This window comes from Vombatus ursinus, unplaced genomic scaffold (genome assembly GCF_900497805.2).
Source record: "Vombatus ursinus unplaced genomic scaffold, bare-nosed wombat genome assembly UNPS02014768.1, whole genome shotgun sequence".
Taxonomy (NCBI): Eukaryota; Metazoa; Chordata; class Mammalia; order Diprotodontia; family Vombatidae; genus Vombatus; species Vombatus ursinus.
Genome location: NW_020954546.1, coordinates 11,806,488 through 11,822,381, shown reverse-complemented (window position 1 = coordinate 11,822,381; position 15,894 = coordinate 11,806,488). Strand labels below are relative to the sequence as shown.

Genomic DNA, 15,894 nt, shown 5'->3' with positions numbered 1-15,894 from the left:
ACCCTCAGTACCATAGGAATTCACAGAAGGGAGATGTCAGCATGGGCTGGTGTCAAGTTTTTGAGAAGAGGAAGAAGAACTTAGAATCATAAACTCAAAAAACATTCAAGGAGGACACTAAAGTCTAGAGGAGGAGAAATGACTTCCCCAAGGTCATACTGCAAGTTATCCACAGAATTGCAACTAGAAACCTAGACTCCAAGCCCAATATTCTGCCTACTTTTCCACATTGACTGAACAGAGTCTTCACTAGAGATTGTAAAGCATTCTTTTTGAGCTGACCTTAGAGGTAATTAAGTCTAGCATTATGGCCTGGAGACAGGGTACTAGATTTAACGACCTTCATGTGGGGGCGGGGGCCCTTCTCATTCTGTTTTCCCTGGAATTGTGACTCTTCTGAGAGCAACCAAGAAAATACATGCAGAAACAAACAAACAAACAAATGAAAAACAAATAACAAACAAAATAAAACCCCAATCAGGATGGGAGGGAACTGTCCAAAATACTGAACCAAACTCCTGCCAAAGTCTATCTACTTTCCCACGATGAAGTCTTGTCTCCAGGATGTAGATAACTCATTTAATTCAGTAAGGCAACATCCCTCAGACTAGGGGTTTGGTGTTCATGAAGGTTGGTCAACTGATGAAGTTGGGGTTTTTTCCAGCTTTTTGTTTTGCTATTGTGTAGGATGGGCCCAAGACGAGCAAAGCATTTGATAAACCTTAACTCACTCCTTTTCCTGGGCCTCAGTCTCCTTGTGGTCCTGTGAAAAAAATACTGGCTTTGGAGTTGGAAGACCTGGGTTCAAATCTGCCTCTGACTCTTAATAACTGTGTAACTTTGAACAAGTCACTGAACCTCCCTAAGCCTCAGTTTCCTCATCTGTAAAATGAAGAGGTTGAAATAGATGGCCTCAGGCCATCTTCCAGCTCTAAAGCAATAGTCTTACAAACTGTAAAATGAAGAGTTACATTCAAATTACCTCTATGGTTTCTTCCATCTCCATACCTGTGATCTTATGGTCCCATCCCCTGTACTCTCTGTCTGTCTGTCAGTGTTTCTGTGTCTCTGTCTCTGTCTGTCTCTCATTTGGTATGGTCTCCAGTCCCTAAGAATCTTCTTGAAGTCGGTGAATGTAGGATGGAAAAGTAGGAAGTATGTTGGCTTTGGAGTCAGAGGAACTGGATTCGTTTTCTACTTCTGATGCTTGCTATGTGACCTTGGACCAATAATTTCCTCTTCTTGGGCTTAGTTTCCCCAGCTGCAAAACAAATAGGTTAATTGGCTTCTGAAGTCCCTTCCAGCTCTTGATCTGTCATCTTATGATCTTTCCCAAAATGTGTTAGACAGAATGGACTATTCTAGATGTAGCTTGACCTGGGCAGAGCACAATAGGAGTTACCACCTCCCTCATTTTGGACACTGCAATATCCCCTTCCAGTTCTGAGCAGAATCAAATGGGTAGATTGATAATGCCTTAAGCAGAGTCAGCAAATCGTGAGTCACAATCTGAGGCTTTTTCATCTAGGGATGAAGTTCCCTGACAAGAGACAATTACCATCTTTGACAGCAGAAAATAAGAGAGGGTTAATTAGGTTAACCATTGGGAAACAGAGGTTAGCCCAATCAAGGAGGTTAAGTATGCAGTGGCCTGTTATGGATTTCACCTATCAAGAGCAGAAGGACTGACAATTGGGGAGGGGCTTGGTGCTTGGGCTGTTGTTGTTGCTTTTTGTTTTAATCACATCTGGTAGACTTGGCGCATCTGGCATCAGCAGGCTCATTGGTTGTTTCCAGCTTTGGTCAGCTCCAGCAAAGAGGCTCAGCTCAAGCAAGCTACAAATTTCCTGAGCTTCAATGAAGATAATAATGTTGATAATATGGGGGAAGAGGAGGGAATAATAACCATCTCTCTACCACATCGTGCTGCTTCTCATAATAATTTTTTCAAAATTACCTTGGGGGTTAAGGAAGAGAGAGAGAAAGCATTGTCACATTGCTGAAATGGAACTGATCACTTATTCGTGGCTGCTCATTGATGAGAAGAATCGGTGGTAGGAGAGAGGCATTTTGAAACAAGGTTAAGAGAAGGATAACGGATCTCAGTTAAGACATATGTGCCTCCTCCTTTCGTGGATCAATTTTAGCTTCAAGGTAATAATTATAATTTTAAAATAACATCATCATAATAATAATAATTAGAAAGGTAGAAACAATGCACTGCCTAATGTTCTGAGGTCCAATGTGGATCCAGAGAATAAAGAGTAGAACCAGGATTCAAACCTAGGTCCTATGATTTGGAATATAAGGCTCTTTTGACTATTCCAAGCTTGACTCCAGTTCAATTGGGGGGAGCCCCCCCCCTGCACAGCAGAAGACAAACCCAAATGCCTGGGCCCCCTTCTGGCTCCATAATTCATCTCATCCACATGTTCTTACCCCTCATTCTCTTTTCTCTTTGCTCAGCTTCAGAATCTATCTTATTTCTCTTCTAGAACAACCTTTCATCCAGCTTGTTAGGGTAATTGTCCTTTCCTTTGGGCAATTTGGAATGTGGAGAGGAGACAGTTATTATTGCTTGGAGCATCCTGTGACCTCATCAAGGAGAAGATGTGGTTGTGCCTCTAAGGTTACCACTAAACCACTCAGCTGAAAACACCAGCCTCCTCAGTCAAACACTCGTCCTTTTCCTCTTCTTCCTCCTCCTTTGCCCTCCTCTTCTTTCTCCTCTTCCCCTTTCTCCTCCTCTTCTGTCTCCTCCTTCACCCTCCTCTTCTTTCTCAGTCAGAGTTTAGTGATGGAAATGAGGAGGTCAGTGTCAGCATTAGGGGACAGACTCAGTGGTGGTGTTAGAGGCTCAGTGTTGGCCAAAGGACCTTAGCACCAGAGTTGGGACTCAATGTCATTCTGTGCGAAGTTGGGAGGGTAGTGCCCAGTGCTGGGGAGGGCGCCTTAGTGTTAGAGTAAGGGAAGCTTAGCTTCAGTTCACCTTGGCTTCTTCGAGAGATATTTCAGGTCCCACTCTCTCTACAACCCCAATTCAGTTAGGGTCCTCTACTCAGGGTACCTTCAGCAAGGGGCACTTTCAGCTGACCAGGTCGGAATATTTCAAATGGAGCATTTGAAAAGAGCAGCAGGTCTAGGCTACCAAGGGACAAGTTCAAGTTTGGGTACTCCTGCCTCCCCCTCCCCCATCCCTGCCCCCAGTCCCTGACAATAAGCTCCCTTTCTTGACTCCTTATGACCTCCAAGGCTCCACAAGAGCCCTTCTCACTAGCTTCTCCTGACCACTCAATCTCAGTAGCTTTTCCTCATCTCTTTTTTTTTATTTTTTATTTTTTTGGTGAGGCAATCAGGGTTAAGTGACTCGCCCAGGGTCACACAGCTAGTGAGTATCACATGTCTGAGGCTAGATTTGAACTCAGGTCTTCCTGACTCCAGGGTCCATGCTCTATCCACTGCACCATCTAACTGCCCCACCTCATCTCTTTTTATGGCTCCCCTCCCCTCAGTTACCCCCAGCTCTAAGTGTGTGGGGGTGGGGTTTGTGGGGGTGGGGTGTGTGATGGAGCCTGAAGAATGCTGGGGTATTTGAGCCGGCATTAGGAGGAGCCTGAGGAAGGCCATAGCTTTGTGGAGATCCAGGTGAGATCTGGATTGGCTAAGATGGGTTACTTCCATGGGTTGATGCTATCACTTTTGGTTTATATAATGAGCTCCTTTACTCAACAAAGCTTCTAGCTAAAGAGCTCCCCCATCTCCCAGCAGCCTCAGTTCTTGATAATTAATTTCACCATGAAGGCAGTGTGGTATAATGGAAAGAGTGGGGGATTTGGAGTCAGAGGATCTAGGTTTGAATCTTGGCTCTGCGGGCACTTCCTACTATGTGACCTTGGACAAGTCACCATCTCTCTGGGCCTCAAGTGCCTCATCTATAAAATGAGGAGATTAGACAACATGGCCTTGGAGGGACCTTCTAATTCTAGATCTGTCATCCTATGTTGAGGTCTATCTGTCTTTTTTGGGGGGGGTGGGGGTTTACATGGGGGCTGCTAGATGGTGCAGTGCACAGAGCACTGGGCTTAGGATCAGGAAGACACCTTTATGAGTTAAAATCCAGCCTCAGATACTTACTAGCTGTGTGACCCTGGGCAAGTCACTTCACCCTGTTTGCCTCAATTTCCTCATCTGTAAAATGAGTTGGAGAAGGAAATGGCAAACTCCTCCAGTATCTCTGCCAAGAAAACCCTAACATGGAGTCACAAAGAGAAGCCTGAACAACAACTTATACAGTACAGGGTAAAGAGTCCTGGCCATGGAGGCAAAGGACCTGGATTCAAATCCTGTCTTATGCAATGATGATCTGTGTGAATTTAAATAAGTCTCGTCACTGCTCTATGTGGTTTCTGCATCTGTCAAATGAAGGAACTATGATCCTATGTGCCCATGTGACCTTGGGAAACTCCCTTATCTATAAAATAGAAGGGATTGGACTAGAATCAAGGGTTCTTAATCTTTCTTGTGTCCTGGGCCCCTTTGACCTCTGCTGTTGCTTTTGTTCAGTCATTTTTCAGTCATGTACAGCTCTGTGCAACCCCATTTGGGTTTTTTTTTTTGGCCAGGCAATGGGGTTAAGGGACTTGCCCAGGGTCACACAGCTAGTAAGTGTTATGTGTCAGAGGCCGGATTCGAACTCAGGTCCTCCTGAATCCAGGGCCGGTGCTCTATCCACTGTGCCACCTAGCTGCCCCTAGGTTTTCTTGGCAAAGATACTAGAGTGGTTTGCCATTTCTTTCTCAAGTTCATTTTACAGATGAGGAAACTGAGGCAAACAGGGTGAAGTGACTTGCCCAGGGTCACACAGGTAGTGTGGAGGCTGGATTTGAACTCAGGGAGAGCAGTCAGCCTGACTCTAGGCCCAGTATTCTGTGCACTATGGCGCCAACTAGCTGCCCAGTAGGCTGAACCCTATAGACCCCTTCTCGGAATAATCTTTTTAAATGCATAAAATAAAATACATAGGATTACCAAGGAGATCAATTATATTGAAATTCTTATCCAAATATGTCTTCTAAAAGTTCAAAGACTAGACGGTCTCTAAGGCTCCATCTAGTTTTAAACCTAAGATCCTATGACTGTGGGTGGAGACGCAGGGGGAGGAGGAAGGAGAAGAGGAAGGAGAGGAGGGCACCAAGTTTAGACGGCCATGGTCTCTGCCCTCATGGAGTTTACAGTCTGTTTGGGGCATACGGCCCTCCCCCTAATGCAGCAGCTGGCTGTTGGGTTTGTCCTAGTGCTTATCCAGGGCAGACCTTCCTCGTTCCTTGGGGGCGTTATTGATTCTCCCATTTGCTTAATTTATCTCTTCTTGTGACTCTCATCCCTTTGCCATGGCCAGCAGCCCAGGAGGAGCCAGAGGAGGAGGGGCTCCTCCTTGGTCCCATTCAGGCTCAGCTCCTAGCAAAGATCCTGAGACCCTAATGTATAACTGCATCCCTTTGCCCAGGGAAGCTTGGAGATTGGCAGGTAGCAAGCTTGAGTGGGAGCAGGATTAGAGGGGGTGAGTGTGGAGGGTGAGCTCATCACTTCTAGAGGTGATGCTGTTCATTCTGATGAGAGGAATTGATGGAGAGTGTGTGTGGAAAGCCATTTCCATCCTTGCTCCCCTTGAATGTGTTCTTTGCTCCATGGCTTTATTGTGAGAGGCAACACAGCGCTATAGAAGGAGCACTTGGCCTCAGTTGCCTCATCTGTTAAATGAAGAGGCCTGACTAGATGGGCTTTCAGGTCCCTTTCAGCACCAGAGCTGTGATCCCGCGGGACCACATTTAAGCCACTTCCCCTCCCTGAGCCTCAGTTTCCTACTCCAAATGATGGAAGTGGAGTAGATGATCTCTGAGGCTCCTATGAATCCCATTACCTGGAGCCAGGAGACCTAGGCTGAGTCCTAACTGCTACTGGGTAGCTCTCGGACATTGGTAAATTTTTGCTTCACGTCTATAAACCTCAGTTTCCTTTAAGCGAAAGGAAAATCCTAGATCTGAGTGTAGTTACTACCTATGTGACCTTAGACAGGTTTCTCAACATCTCTGGGCCTTTTCCCTCATCTGGAAAAGGAAAGGTTTGGACTAAATGGTTTCAGAAGTCCCTTCCAGTTCTAAATCTGTGATTTTATAAACTCACTGTTTATGTCAACTTGGGCAAGGGTCGGCTTTCTCCGGCCCTCAGTTTCCTGATCTGTAAAATGAGGGGGTTTGACTAGATCGTCTCTGAAGAACCCTTCCAACTCTAGATTTATGACCCCATAGTCCCAGACCTCCAGTCAGTCCCTCATTCATTCGTATATCCATCCATTTCATGGACATTGCGCCACGCCCAAATGTTAAGCATCAGAAGACGCTGCAAAGACAAAGACTTTAGGAGTCTCTGGTTTGGTTTGCTTTTTGTGTTATCCATGCCATTGCTGTCACCTTTATTAGCATGGATAACTGAGAGCAGCATGTAATATTGCGTTAACTGATGTACAACCTACAAAGCAGCATCTCCGGGAGCCCCAGACGCCCACGAGTGGGTGAATCTGGCCGTGCTCGGCCCCTCGGCTCTGGAAGAGAGAAAAGGGGAGCTGGCCCAGAGGAGGGGGCTCAGGCAGCATTCCATGGAGAGCAGCACATCATTGCAAGAAGACAAATTGGAGGCAGTTTGGAGGAGAGAAGCCAAGATGATTAAGGGCCCAGGGAGAGGACTGATTTATGAGGAAATGTGGTCGCAGCCAAGTCTCGGCAGCAGCTTGGTAAAGCAATGACTTTGGGAGGGGCAGAGGAAGGGAGCGGGAGGGAGGGGAAGCATGATCAGAGTCTATAAATATTTGAAAGGTGGCACCTTCCCAAGGCGAAGAGGATGCAGGAAGTGGGATAATGAGGAGGAACAGGGCTAATGTGAAGAAATGGAGAAGTACTCGGCATCCAGAAAAGAGACAAGTGCAGGGCTCTTCTGCTCAGCTCAGCCCCTGTATGTCTGGTGCTTGGTGAATAGACACCCAGGAGGCTGGTCTCCCCAGCCTCCCCGAGGGCAGGGGGCTGCGGACAAAGGCCATCTCCTTCAGTCACTCAATCAACAAGCATTTATTAAGCACCCACTAAAGAGCCAGATGCAGCCGCTAGGTGGTGCAATAGCCGCAGTGCCAGGCCTGATGACAAGAAGACATCTCTCTGTCCAAATTCAGCCTCGGACACTTCCTAGTTGTGTGACCCTGGGCAAGTCGCTTAAACCTGTTGGCCTCCCTTTCCTCATCTACAGAACGAGCGGGAGAAGGAAATGGCAAACCATTCCATCATCTTTGCCAAGAAAACTCCAAATGGGGTCACGAGGAGTCAAACATGACTGAAATGACTAACAAAAGTGCCAGACACTTTACTAAGCACTAATAAAGGCAAAAGTAATCCCTGCTCTTAAGGGGCTCGTGGGGGATACAACGTGCAAACAACTATGTTCAAACAAGACCATATACACACATACATGCATATATGTATACTCACATGTGCGTATATACACACAAACACACATGGTAAATTATGTTATAAAATTATGTGTTATATGTTTATATATTTTATATAGAATATATAATAATATATTATAGCTATATCTAATTATATATTTTATATATAATATAATTTGTATGTCATATATTATATGGAACATATAAAATTATGTTATTATAAATTATAAAAATATATAAACATATAATTATATATTAAATATCATCTCAGAGGGAAGACAATAACGTTAAGGAGAACTGGGAAAGGTTTCTTTTAGAAGGTTGGATTTTAGCTGACACTTGATAGAAGTCAGGAAAGCCGAGAGCAGAGAGGAAGATGGAGAGTGTTCCAGCTATGGAGGACAGTCAGGGGAAATGCCTGGAGTTGGAAGATGGCATGGCCATCTTGTGCAAAGAACACCGAGGAGGCCAGTGCCACTGGATCATAGGGTATGTGTGAGAAGACGAGAAAGGCAGGATGGGGCTAGGTTGTGAGGGGCTTTGAATGCCAAGCAGAGCACTTTTGTGTTTGATCCTGGAGGGGACAGGAAGCCACTGGAGTTTATCACGTAGAGGGGTGATATCATTGGATCTGCCCTTTAGGAAATCACTTTGGTGTCTGAATGAAGGATGGATTGGTGGGGAGACATCTGAGGCAGACAGACCCCTCAGCACCTAGTGCAGTAGTCTGGGCATTGAGGTGATGAAGGCTGCACCAGAGAAGAGAAGGAGGCATTGGAGAGACGTAATGAAGGGAGAATTGCATCACATTGGGGCTTCCCCCAAGGCAGGGACCAAGGTTTCTTCAAAGACAGAGGCTTCAGTCTCCTATCAAATGAGGGACTCCCTGGCTGTAGAAACTTAGTCCTCTTGGTGAAATCAGGGGATCCCTTAAAGCAAGAACTGTCTCCCCATCAAACCAGAAGCAGCTGGGGGGAGGTGCCATAGTGCCTAGAGCGCCAGACCTGGAGTATGGAGGACCTAAGTCTAAATCTGGCCTCGGGCATAGCTGTATGACCCTGAACAAGTCACTCAACCTCTGTCTGCCTCCATTTCCTCAACTGTAAAAATGGGGATAATAACAGCAACAAGTTCCTTCTTGGGGGCAGGAACTGGATCTCCTAAATGAATGCAGAGCATGGGAGGCAAAGTGTCCCCCGTGGTGGCAAAATGTTGAAAAGGGCATGTGTTGAAAACCAGGGATGTGGACTTTACACTGATTCTGTGGATCCCAGCAGCATGTCTCTCCCAGCCGTCTGCCTTTCCCGGACTCACGCCATCACCGACCTGGTTTGGGTCCTTGTCCCCTATAGCCCGGAGGGTTGTAATTACCTCCTAACTGATCTCCCAGCTCCAAATCTGGAATGGGAGGAGGCTCCCTGACCTTTCCCTCTGTTTCTGTCTCCTGGCCAGAGTGATGGAAAGCCACTACTTGATTGAGGGGGATGCCCAGGGCCTGGAGTACTTGCCCTATGAGGAAGACTGCCCTCTTGAGTGCGATTGTCCTGCTGACTGTTACCGGGCTGATGGTGGGCACCGAGAGTACAGGTCTGAAGGAAGCCCTGGGGAGGGAGCAGGGATGGGGGAGCTTTCTATATGGGAAGTGGGAGTTGAGCTGAGTGACTGAGTGGGCTCTGAAGGCAGGGGAAGCTTTAGAAATGAAAGGTATTAGTAGCGGAGGGACGGCTAGTCAGGGAGGTGGGGGGGGAAGGGTGGTAATCTGGAGAAATGAAGGGCTGTGGATACTTCGAAACTAGGAATCAGGAGGCCAGGCTGAGGACTTGGGCTCTCCTTGTATCAAGTCTTACCTCTCATTCCCCTACCCCATTCCCAGGACCAAGCACTGGTCAAGCAGCTCAGCCTCGCCCCCTCCCAAGAAGAAGAAGAAAAAGAAATCTGGCCATCGGAGGAGTCGGTGAGTGGGCAGAGCCCCTGGGCTTGTGGAGGCAGAGGAGGAGCCCAGAGGCACGTGCCTGGAAGAATCCTGAGCTCTAACCAAGTCACCTGGGAATCAGGGCTGATATCCCTAACACTAACACAATGACCACTGGCTCTGGGGCCTGAGGACCTGGGTTCAAATCCTGCCTCAGAGCTCTATCCATGACCTTGGGAAAATCAGACAAATAAAATGAGAGGGTTGGACTAGATGTGCTCTGAGGCCCCTTCTAGCTCTCAGTCTAGGATCTAGGCTGAGATAGTCAAAAGACAGATCCCCCTCCTCAGTGGCCATCTATATCTCCTTGATCTCAGTGCCCTGCTTGATGGGGGTCCCAGGGAGAGGGGAAGGGAGGGAGAAAAGTTGGCCCAACAGCATCTAGCATCATCCCTTTGGGCCTCTGCTCCCCCTCCCCTACTCCCTGCCCTGGGAGATGGGCCCTGACCCAGTTAACCACCTCCACTTCTATCTTTCTATCTGCCTGCCTGCCTACCTGCCTGCCTGCCTTCCTCCCTCGGGACCTGTCCTCAGCAAAAAGAGGAAGCTAGACTCTGAATGCAGGTCAGTGAACTGAGCTGGGTTGGTGCCTTTGGGCTGGTGGGAGTGTCAATCTCAGGCTTTAGAGACTCTGCAGAAGGCAAGGGCTGTGGATGCCATATAGATGGCCACCCTGAGTGCAGAATAGAGGACACCCAAGGGTCCTTGCAAAGAACAGGCCAGAAATTGCATTAAAGCCAAACCCAGAAGTCCTGTGCCCTCTGCCTTCCCACCCTGGCCCCCTCCAGACCAACCCCAGACCTATGCCTATGGGGGAGTGGACCCCCCAATACTTCACACTATATTTCTATTAGGAATTCCCTATTAGGTCTTAATTCCTTTGAGCTTACTATTACAGTTCATATTTCCATGAGAGGAGAGAGGGACAGCTGCTATCAGCCAAGGGCAAGGATTATAGCAACAGTGAGAACAAGGTCCTTGGAAAATCAGGCATGGGGGTGGGGTGGGTAGAAGCGGCAATAGGGCCAAGGGACTCAGCCGAAATCACACTTCACAATAAGACTCAGCCATTGAGGGGTCAGTTTCACCCTCTGTAAAAGGAGAGGGAGATGACCACTGACCTTTCCAGCCCCTACTATTCTATGATTCCTGATTCCCAGGTATTCAACCCCGACCTTGGAACCTGAGATTTTTTTCAAATTGCTTTCCCTTCAACTTGGATGACAGAATTTATCTTCTCATTCCCAGCCCTGGCCTCACCATTGGATTCAAATAAACGCAATGCAGCGAAATGCAATTCAGTTCAATTCCATTCAGTTCAGCTTAATTCAGTTTAACCTGACAATAATTGGTTAATCACCTGCTGTGTGTAGAGTACTGTGCTAGACAGCTGGAGAGAAGTACAAAGCCGAGATTAGACTCAGTGCTCGCCCTGGAGAACTCTCAGTCCGAGGTGGGGGGTGGATAACCCATACATCAAAAACTGGAATACGTGATAACACACTATAAAGGCAGCCAAAGCGTCATGAGGTTGGGGAAGGAAAGGGGCAGTCCTGGAGTAAGTAGTATTGGAGTTGGACTTCCAAATAATTATAAGAATTCAAGAGGTCATGGGTGGTGGTGTAGAGAACAAGGTCACAGGTGGCCAATAGGCCAGTTGGGATGGATTATGGATTGTAGATGGATTGTACCCAGAAGGGACAAGCTGCGTGCTACATTTTAGAAAGGGCATCGACATGGGAGAGAGCATCCAGATGAGGGTGATAGGGATAATGAGGTCAATTTACATGACACTTGGTTTAAGGAATTGGTGCTGTTTGATTTGGAGAAGAGGGACACTGGGAGGACTTGAGAGCTATTATGTGGACTGGATTATTAGACTTATTTTGTTTTGCCGCAGAGGCCTGAACTGGGAAGGTGAGGTGGGGGAAAATGGAAGTGGCAAAACTACAGATTTCAGCTCCACATCAAGAAAAACTGCACGGAGGGAGCTGTCAGGAAGGGGAATGGACTCCCTGGAGAGATGGCGAATTGCCCCTCCCTGGAGATCTTCCAGTAAAGACAGAAGGACTAGGTGTTGGGGATATCTGAGGGGACCGTCAGTCAAGTACAGCAAATTGGACTATATGGCTTCAGGTCCTTCCTAACTCAGACAGTCTGGTTCTGATTTTGTGAGTAATAAGAGATTAGGTGATATCAGGTATGGGGATGGGGACTTTAAATCAAGCAAATGACTTTGAACTTTATTCTCTGAGGCAATAGGGGGGGTATTGAAGGGTCTTGAACAGAGAGGTCACTGATCAGATTTGGGCATGAAGAATTTAACTCATCATCTGATGTGTAGGACAATTTGAAGGAGGAAGGGAGAGAATAAAGGTGCCATGCCTTATTAGGAACCTGTTGCAATCATGTGTGCACATTATCGGGGGAGGGGAGGAGAGGAGCAGGAAAGAAATGGTCAAGGAAACAGAGGTGAAAGCTATTGCTCCTGTCCTGTGTCAGCAGCTGTGGGAGCTCCTCACCCCTTCGGAAGAAGAAGAAAAATGGAAAGAAGCATAGACGTGACAGGTACCTAAAAAGTCTCGTCCCCTCCCCAACCTTGGAGCCCTGAGCCCTCCTACGCAGGTCTGTCCTGCTCCCCCACCCACCTCACCAGAGCTCAGAGCCCAGGCAGGGAAGGAGAGGGAGGGCAGGCTTAATTCCTCAAAGGTCTGCTAAATGGGAACCATGTTGTCACATCTAACAGGTCTGACTCAGGATCCCGGAGGAAGAGAAGACACAGGTGAGCAGGACCTGCAAAGGGTGTGGCAAGGCTAGCTAGACAGTCAAGTCTAACTCCACCAAGCTTGGTTGGAGTGGTGATAAGTAGGGGCTGGACCTGGAAACTGAGGAACGCGGTTAAGACTGAAAGTCAATCCCAGCTCAAACCTGCTCCCAACACTGTGTATCCTAAGAACAGAGCTCTACAAGGACTCAAGTGGTGAGCCCTTTCTCTAAAGGGGTACGGGATGTCTAATGGGTAACTATGGGAGCCCCTAACAAAATTACCTGATCCTGAGAGATTTGGGGCTGGGAGAGGGAGGCTCCTGGGTCCCCTTGGAACTTCTTTCCTCCCCAGATGCTTTGCCTACATGGGGGTAACTAAAGCAGCTCAGATGCCCCAAGATGCCAAAAAGCCCACAGCCTACTTCACCTTACCTTTCAGTCCCTCTGACTGGGATAGGACCATCCCTGTGACTTATTCTGTGACCTTGGGCAAGTCATTGACCTCTCAACCTCAGTTTTCCTATCTGTAACATAGAATGTGAACTCCTTGAGTGAAAGGGATGCTTTTGCCTTTCTTTGGAACACAGTAGGTACCTAATAAACGCTTGTTGACTTGACTAGGACCTCTAAGGTCCTTTCCACATCTAAATCCATGAACCTAAGTCACTTAATGTCTCTGGGCCTCATTTTCCTTCATTTCCTATCTGTGAATGGAGGAGTTGTACAAGATGGCCCCAGAGATCCTCTCCAGCCCTAAACCCGTGAACCCCTGATTCTCTTCCACTTCCAGGTTTCCGCTTTGGAACCCTAGCGATGTGGCTGAGCCAGAAATTGGGCTGGTGTTCTGCTGCCCTCCAGTGGTGGAAATCTCTGGGAGCGGGCACCCACTGAGAAGCTTAGCATTGAGAGTCCATTTCTAGTCAGCTCCACCAAGGTCTGACTGGGAGCCAGTCCAGGCCAGGCTGCTCTATCGAGCATAAGGCAACCAAAAGATCCCGTTCCCTCCCTCTGGAAGGTTGCCCTGACTAAGAACAGCACATTCACTCAGAGCCCTGGATGTGCTGTTCAAGGCCCCCTCCAATGCTATTAATCAATTAGCAGGCACTTATTAAGCTCACAGGCTAGGCTCTGGTCCTGCAAAGGCAAAAATACAACAGACCCTGCCCTCAACGAGCTTCTATTCTGTTGGGAGAGATAACATGTACATGCATAAATACATTCAAAATAAATGCAAAATAGAAACTAGGTCGTTTAGGGAGGGAGAGCAGAAGAAGGGGAAGGGGGCAGCTAAGGGGCAGCTAGGCGGCGCAGTGGATAGAGCGCTGGCCCTGGAGTCAGGAGGACCTGAGTTCAAATTCAGCCTCAGACCAAACACTTGACACTTACTAGCTGTGTGACCCTGGGCAAGTCACTTAACCCCAAATGCCTAAAAGAAATAAAAAAAGAAGAGGAAGGAAAGAAACAAGTATTTATTAAGCACCTACTACGTGCCAGGCACTGTGCTAAGCACTTTACACATATTTTTCTCATTTGATTTTTTTGCAATAACCCTGGGAGGCAGGTGTTATTATTGTACCAATTTTACAGATGAAGAAATTGAGGCATATAGAGGTTAAGTGGCTTGCCCAAGGATACATAGCTAGTAAGTGTCTGAGGCTGGATTTGAACTCAGGTCTTCCTGACTTCAGACCCAATGCTGTATTCCCTGTACAGCCTAGCAGCTAGGGAGGACTAAATTCTAAATCCTATAGCCATAGGATACAGAGTTAGAAGACCTGGGTTTGAATCCTGGTAGCCTTCATGACCTAGTCACATGATCTCATTGGGCCTCAGTTTTCTGTAAAATAAGAGGGTTTGAGGGGCAAGTCACTTAATCCCAATTGCCTAAAAAAAATAAAATAAAATAAGAGGGTTTGAGTAGATCTCTGAGGCTCCTTCCAGCTCTTAAGTCCCATGATCCCTTGCTCACTAACATTCTACAATGCTGTGATCTGGTGAAAACTGGGTTAAGAGCAAAATTGAGCAAGCCAGCTAGCAGGTATTAGATGGGTTGGGATCGATTGACATGGTTGGAGGGAATATCTGAACCCAACAGAGCAGCTGAGCACAGACCTAAAAGCGAATCTAGAAACTCAGAGGAGGGAGAAAGTTCAGGAAAGGGGAGAGGAGAGGAGGGTAGGCATGAGACAAGAGCCTTCCATTTCAGAAAGATCCCAAACCATCTCACTCCAGGTTTCACTGGATCTGCCAGCACTGGCTATTCAGGGACCCCTTAATGGCTGAGCATCTGGGGACACTCTAGGGCTGCCAGCTGAGTCCTGCGCATGTGAATAAACTGTCATCATCTCTCACATTAATTGTCAGCTCCAGATTAAGTGCTTACATAAGGACTGAGCTGCCCAGAGGGAAAGAATGAAATAAACTTGGATGAGAAGCCTAGGAGAGCTTCTCAGAGTAGATAAGCTCTGAGCCAGGTCTGGGGGGTCTATGGTCTTCACAAAAGTGTTGAAGTGGAGATGAACAGACCCTGTGTTTGGCATAATGAGCAAAGCTGTGGCCATCCCATCACAGGGCTCAGCTCTCAAGGAAAGGTGAGTTTTCTGGCAGGTTCTAAGGCAGGCAGACAGGAGCCAATGACCCAGGTCACTTCTCATCATTCTTAACTCCCTGGACACCGAGCTTCCTATTGTTTGTAGATCCCGGAGCCCCAAAAGCAAAAGGAAAGAGAAAAACAAAGAGAGAAAGAGGTAAGAGACCCATATTTCTGCCCCTTTCAGGGTGGGGTGCCAAGAACTAGCCGAGACTGGTTTGAGGCCTGCCGTGAAACTATAGGGAAGAGCTTGGTTTAGCCTGAATTCTGCTATAGACTGACTCCGGCTTTGAGAAGTGGGAAGAGGTGTTTGGGGCAAATCGACTCTCCTTCTACCCCTGCCCAAAGGGGCTGAGCCCCTTTCCTTTTTGTGGAAGGGGTTAGGCACAGAGAGGGGAACTGGAAGATGTTGGTGGCCAGTGCCAATCTTAACCAGAGGAAGAGTAGGCAGTGAGGTGGTGTGACCCTCCCGGCCTCCAGATATCTCCACCACCTGCTGTGCTCTGTCGTTGCTTATTATCCGTCTGATGGGGGCCAGATCCCCTCCCCGAACACACCTTCCCGGGTGAGGCCTCTGGCTTCCTCTCCAAATAGTTACTCTGGGGAGGGGGAGCATAGGGATTGACCCTCATTCACACTAGGGTGGAAGGGGCTGATGTCACAGCCTTCTCCCAGAGCAGGGTTTGATGGGAACACTGAGCACAAGGAGGAAGGGCACAGGAGCTACCACAGAGCCAGGCTGGCCTATGCGACAGCCTCCCCTCTCTCCGTCTCTTCCCCTCACCTTCTCCTTTTCCAGGCCTCATAGTGAGTCTCCTTCAAGAAGGTGTCATCGACACAGTAGCTGTAGTTCTCATAGCGCCTCCATATCTTCCAACTACAGCAGCTCCAAATCACCCAGCAGGTAGGCTGGCCAGCTTACAGCAGACCATGGGCATGCCCAGGGCATGGCAGATGGGATGTGGCCAGGCCTTTGGGCTGAGGTCAGGGGCTGGGGTCTTGGAAAATGTGGGTGAGGATTTGGGTTTTTCTTCTGAGTCTTGTGGGGCCCCTTGCCCTCTGTGGAGGGTC

The 15,894-nt window shown here is 47.8% G+C and overlaps 1 protein-coding gene across 1 annotated transcript in view; it reads left to right on the top strand.

The window, feature by feature from the left end:
- The window catches only part of SRRM3 (serine/arginine repetitive matrix 3), a 58,017-nt gene that overhangs the window by 17,769 nt on the left and 24,354 nt on the right, over window positions 1-15,894 (top strand). Inside the window, exons 3-9 of the mRNA XM_027862419.1 lie at window positions 8,948-9,082; window positions 9,369-9,449; window positions 10,002-10,031; window positions 11,973-12,035; window positions 12,214-12,249; window positions 14,930-14,980; window positions 15,623-15,727. Of these exons, the coding sequence (XP_027718220.1) occupies window positions 8,948-9,082; window positions 9,369-9,449; window positions 10,002-10,031; window positions 11,973-12,035; window positions 12,214-12,249; window positions 14,930-14,980; window positions 15,623-15,727 (501 nt within the window). The remainder of the gene's footprint in view (window positions 1-8,947; window positions 9,083-9,368; window positions 9,450-10,001; window positions 10,032-11,972; window positions 12,036-12,213; window positions 12,250-14,929; window positions 14,981-15,622; window positions 15,728-15,894) is intronic.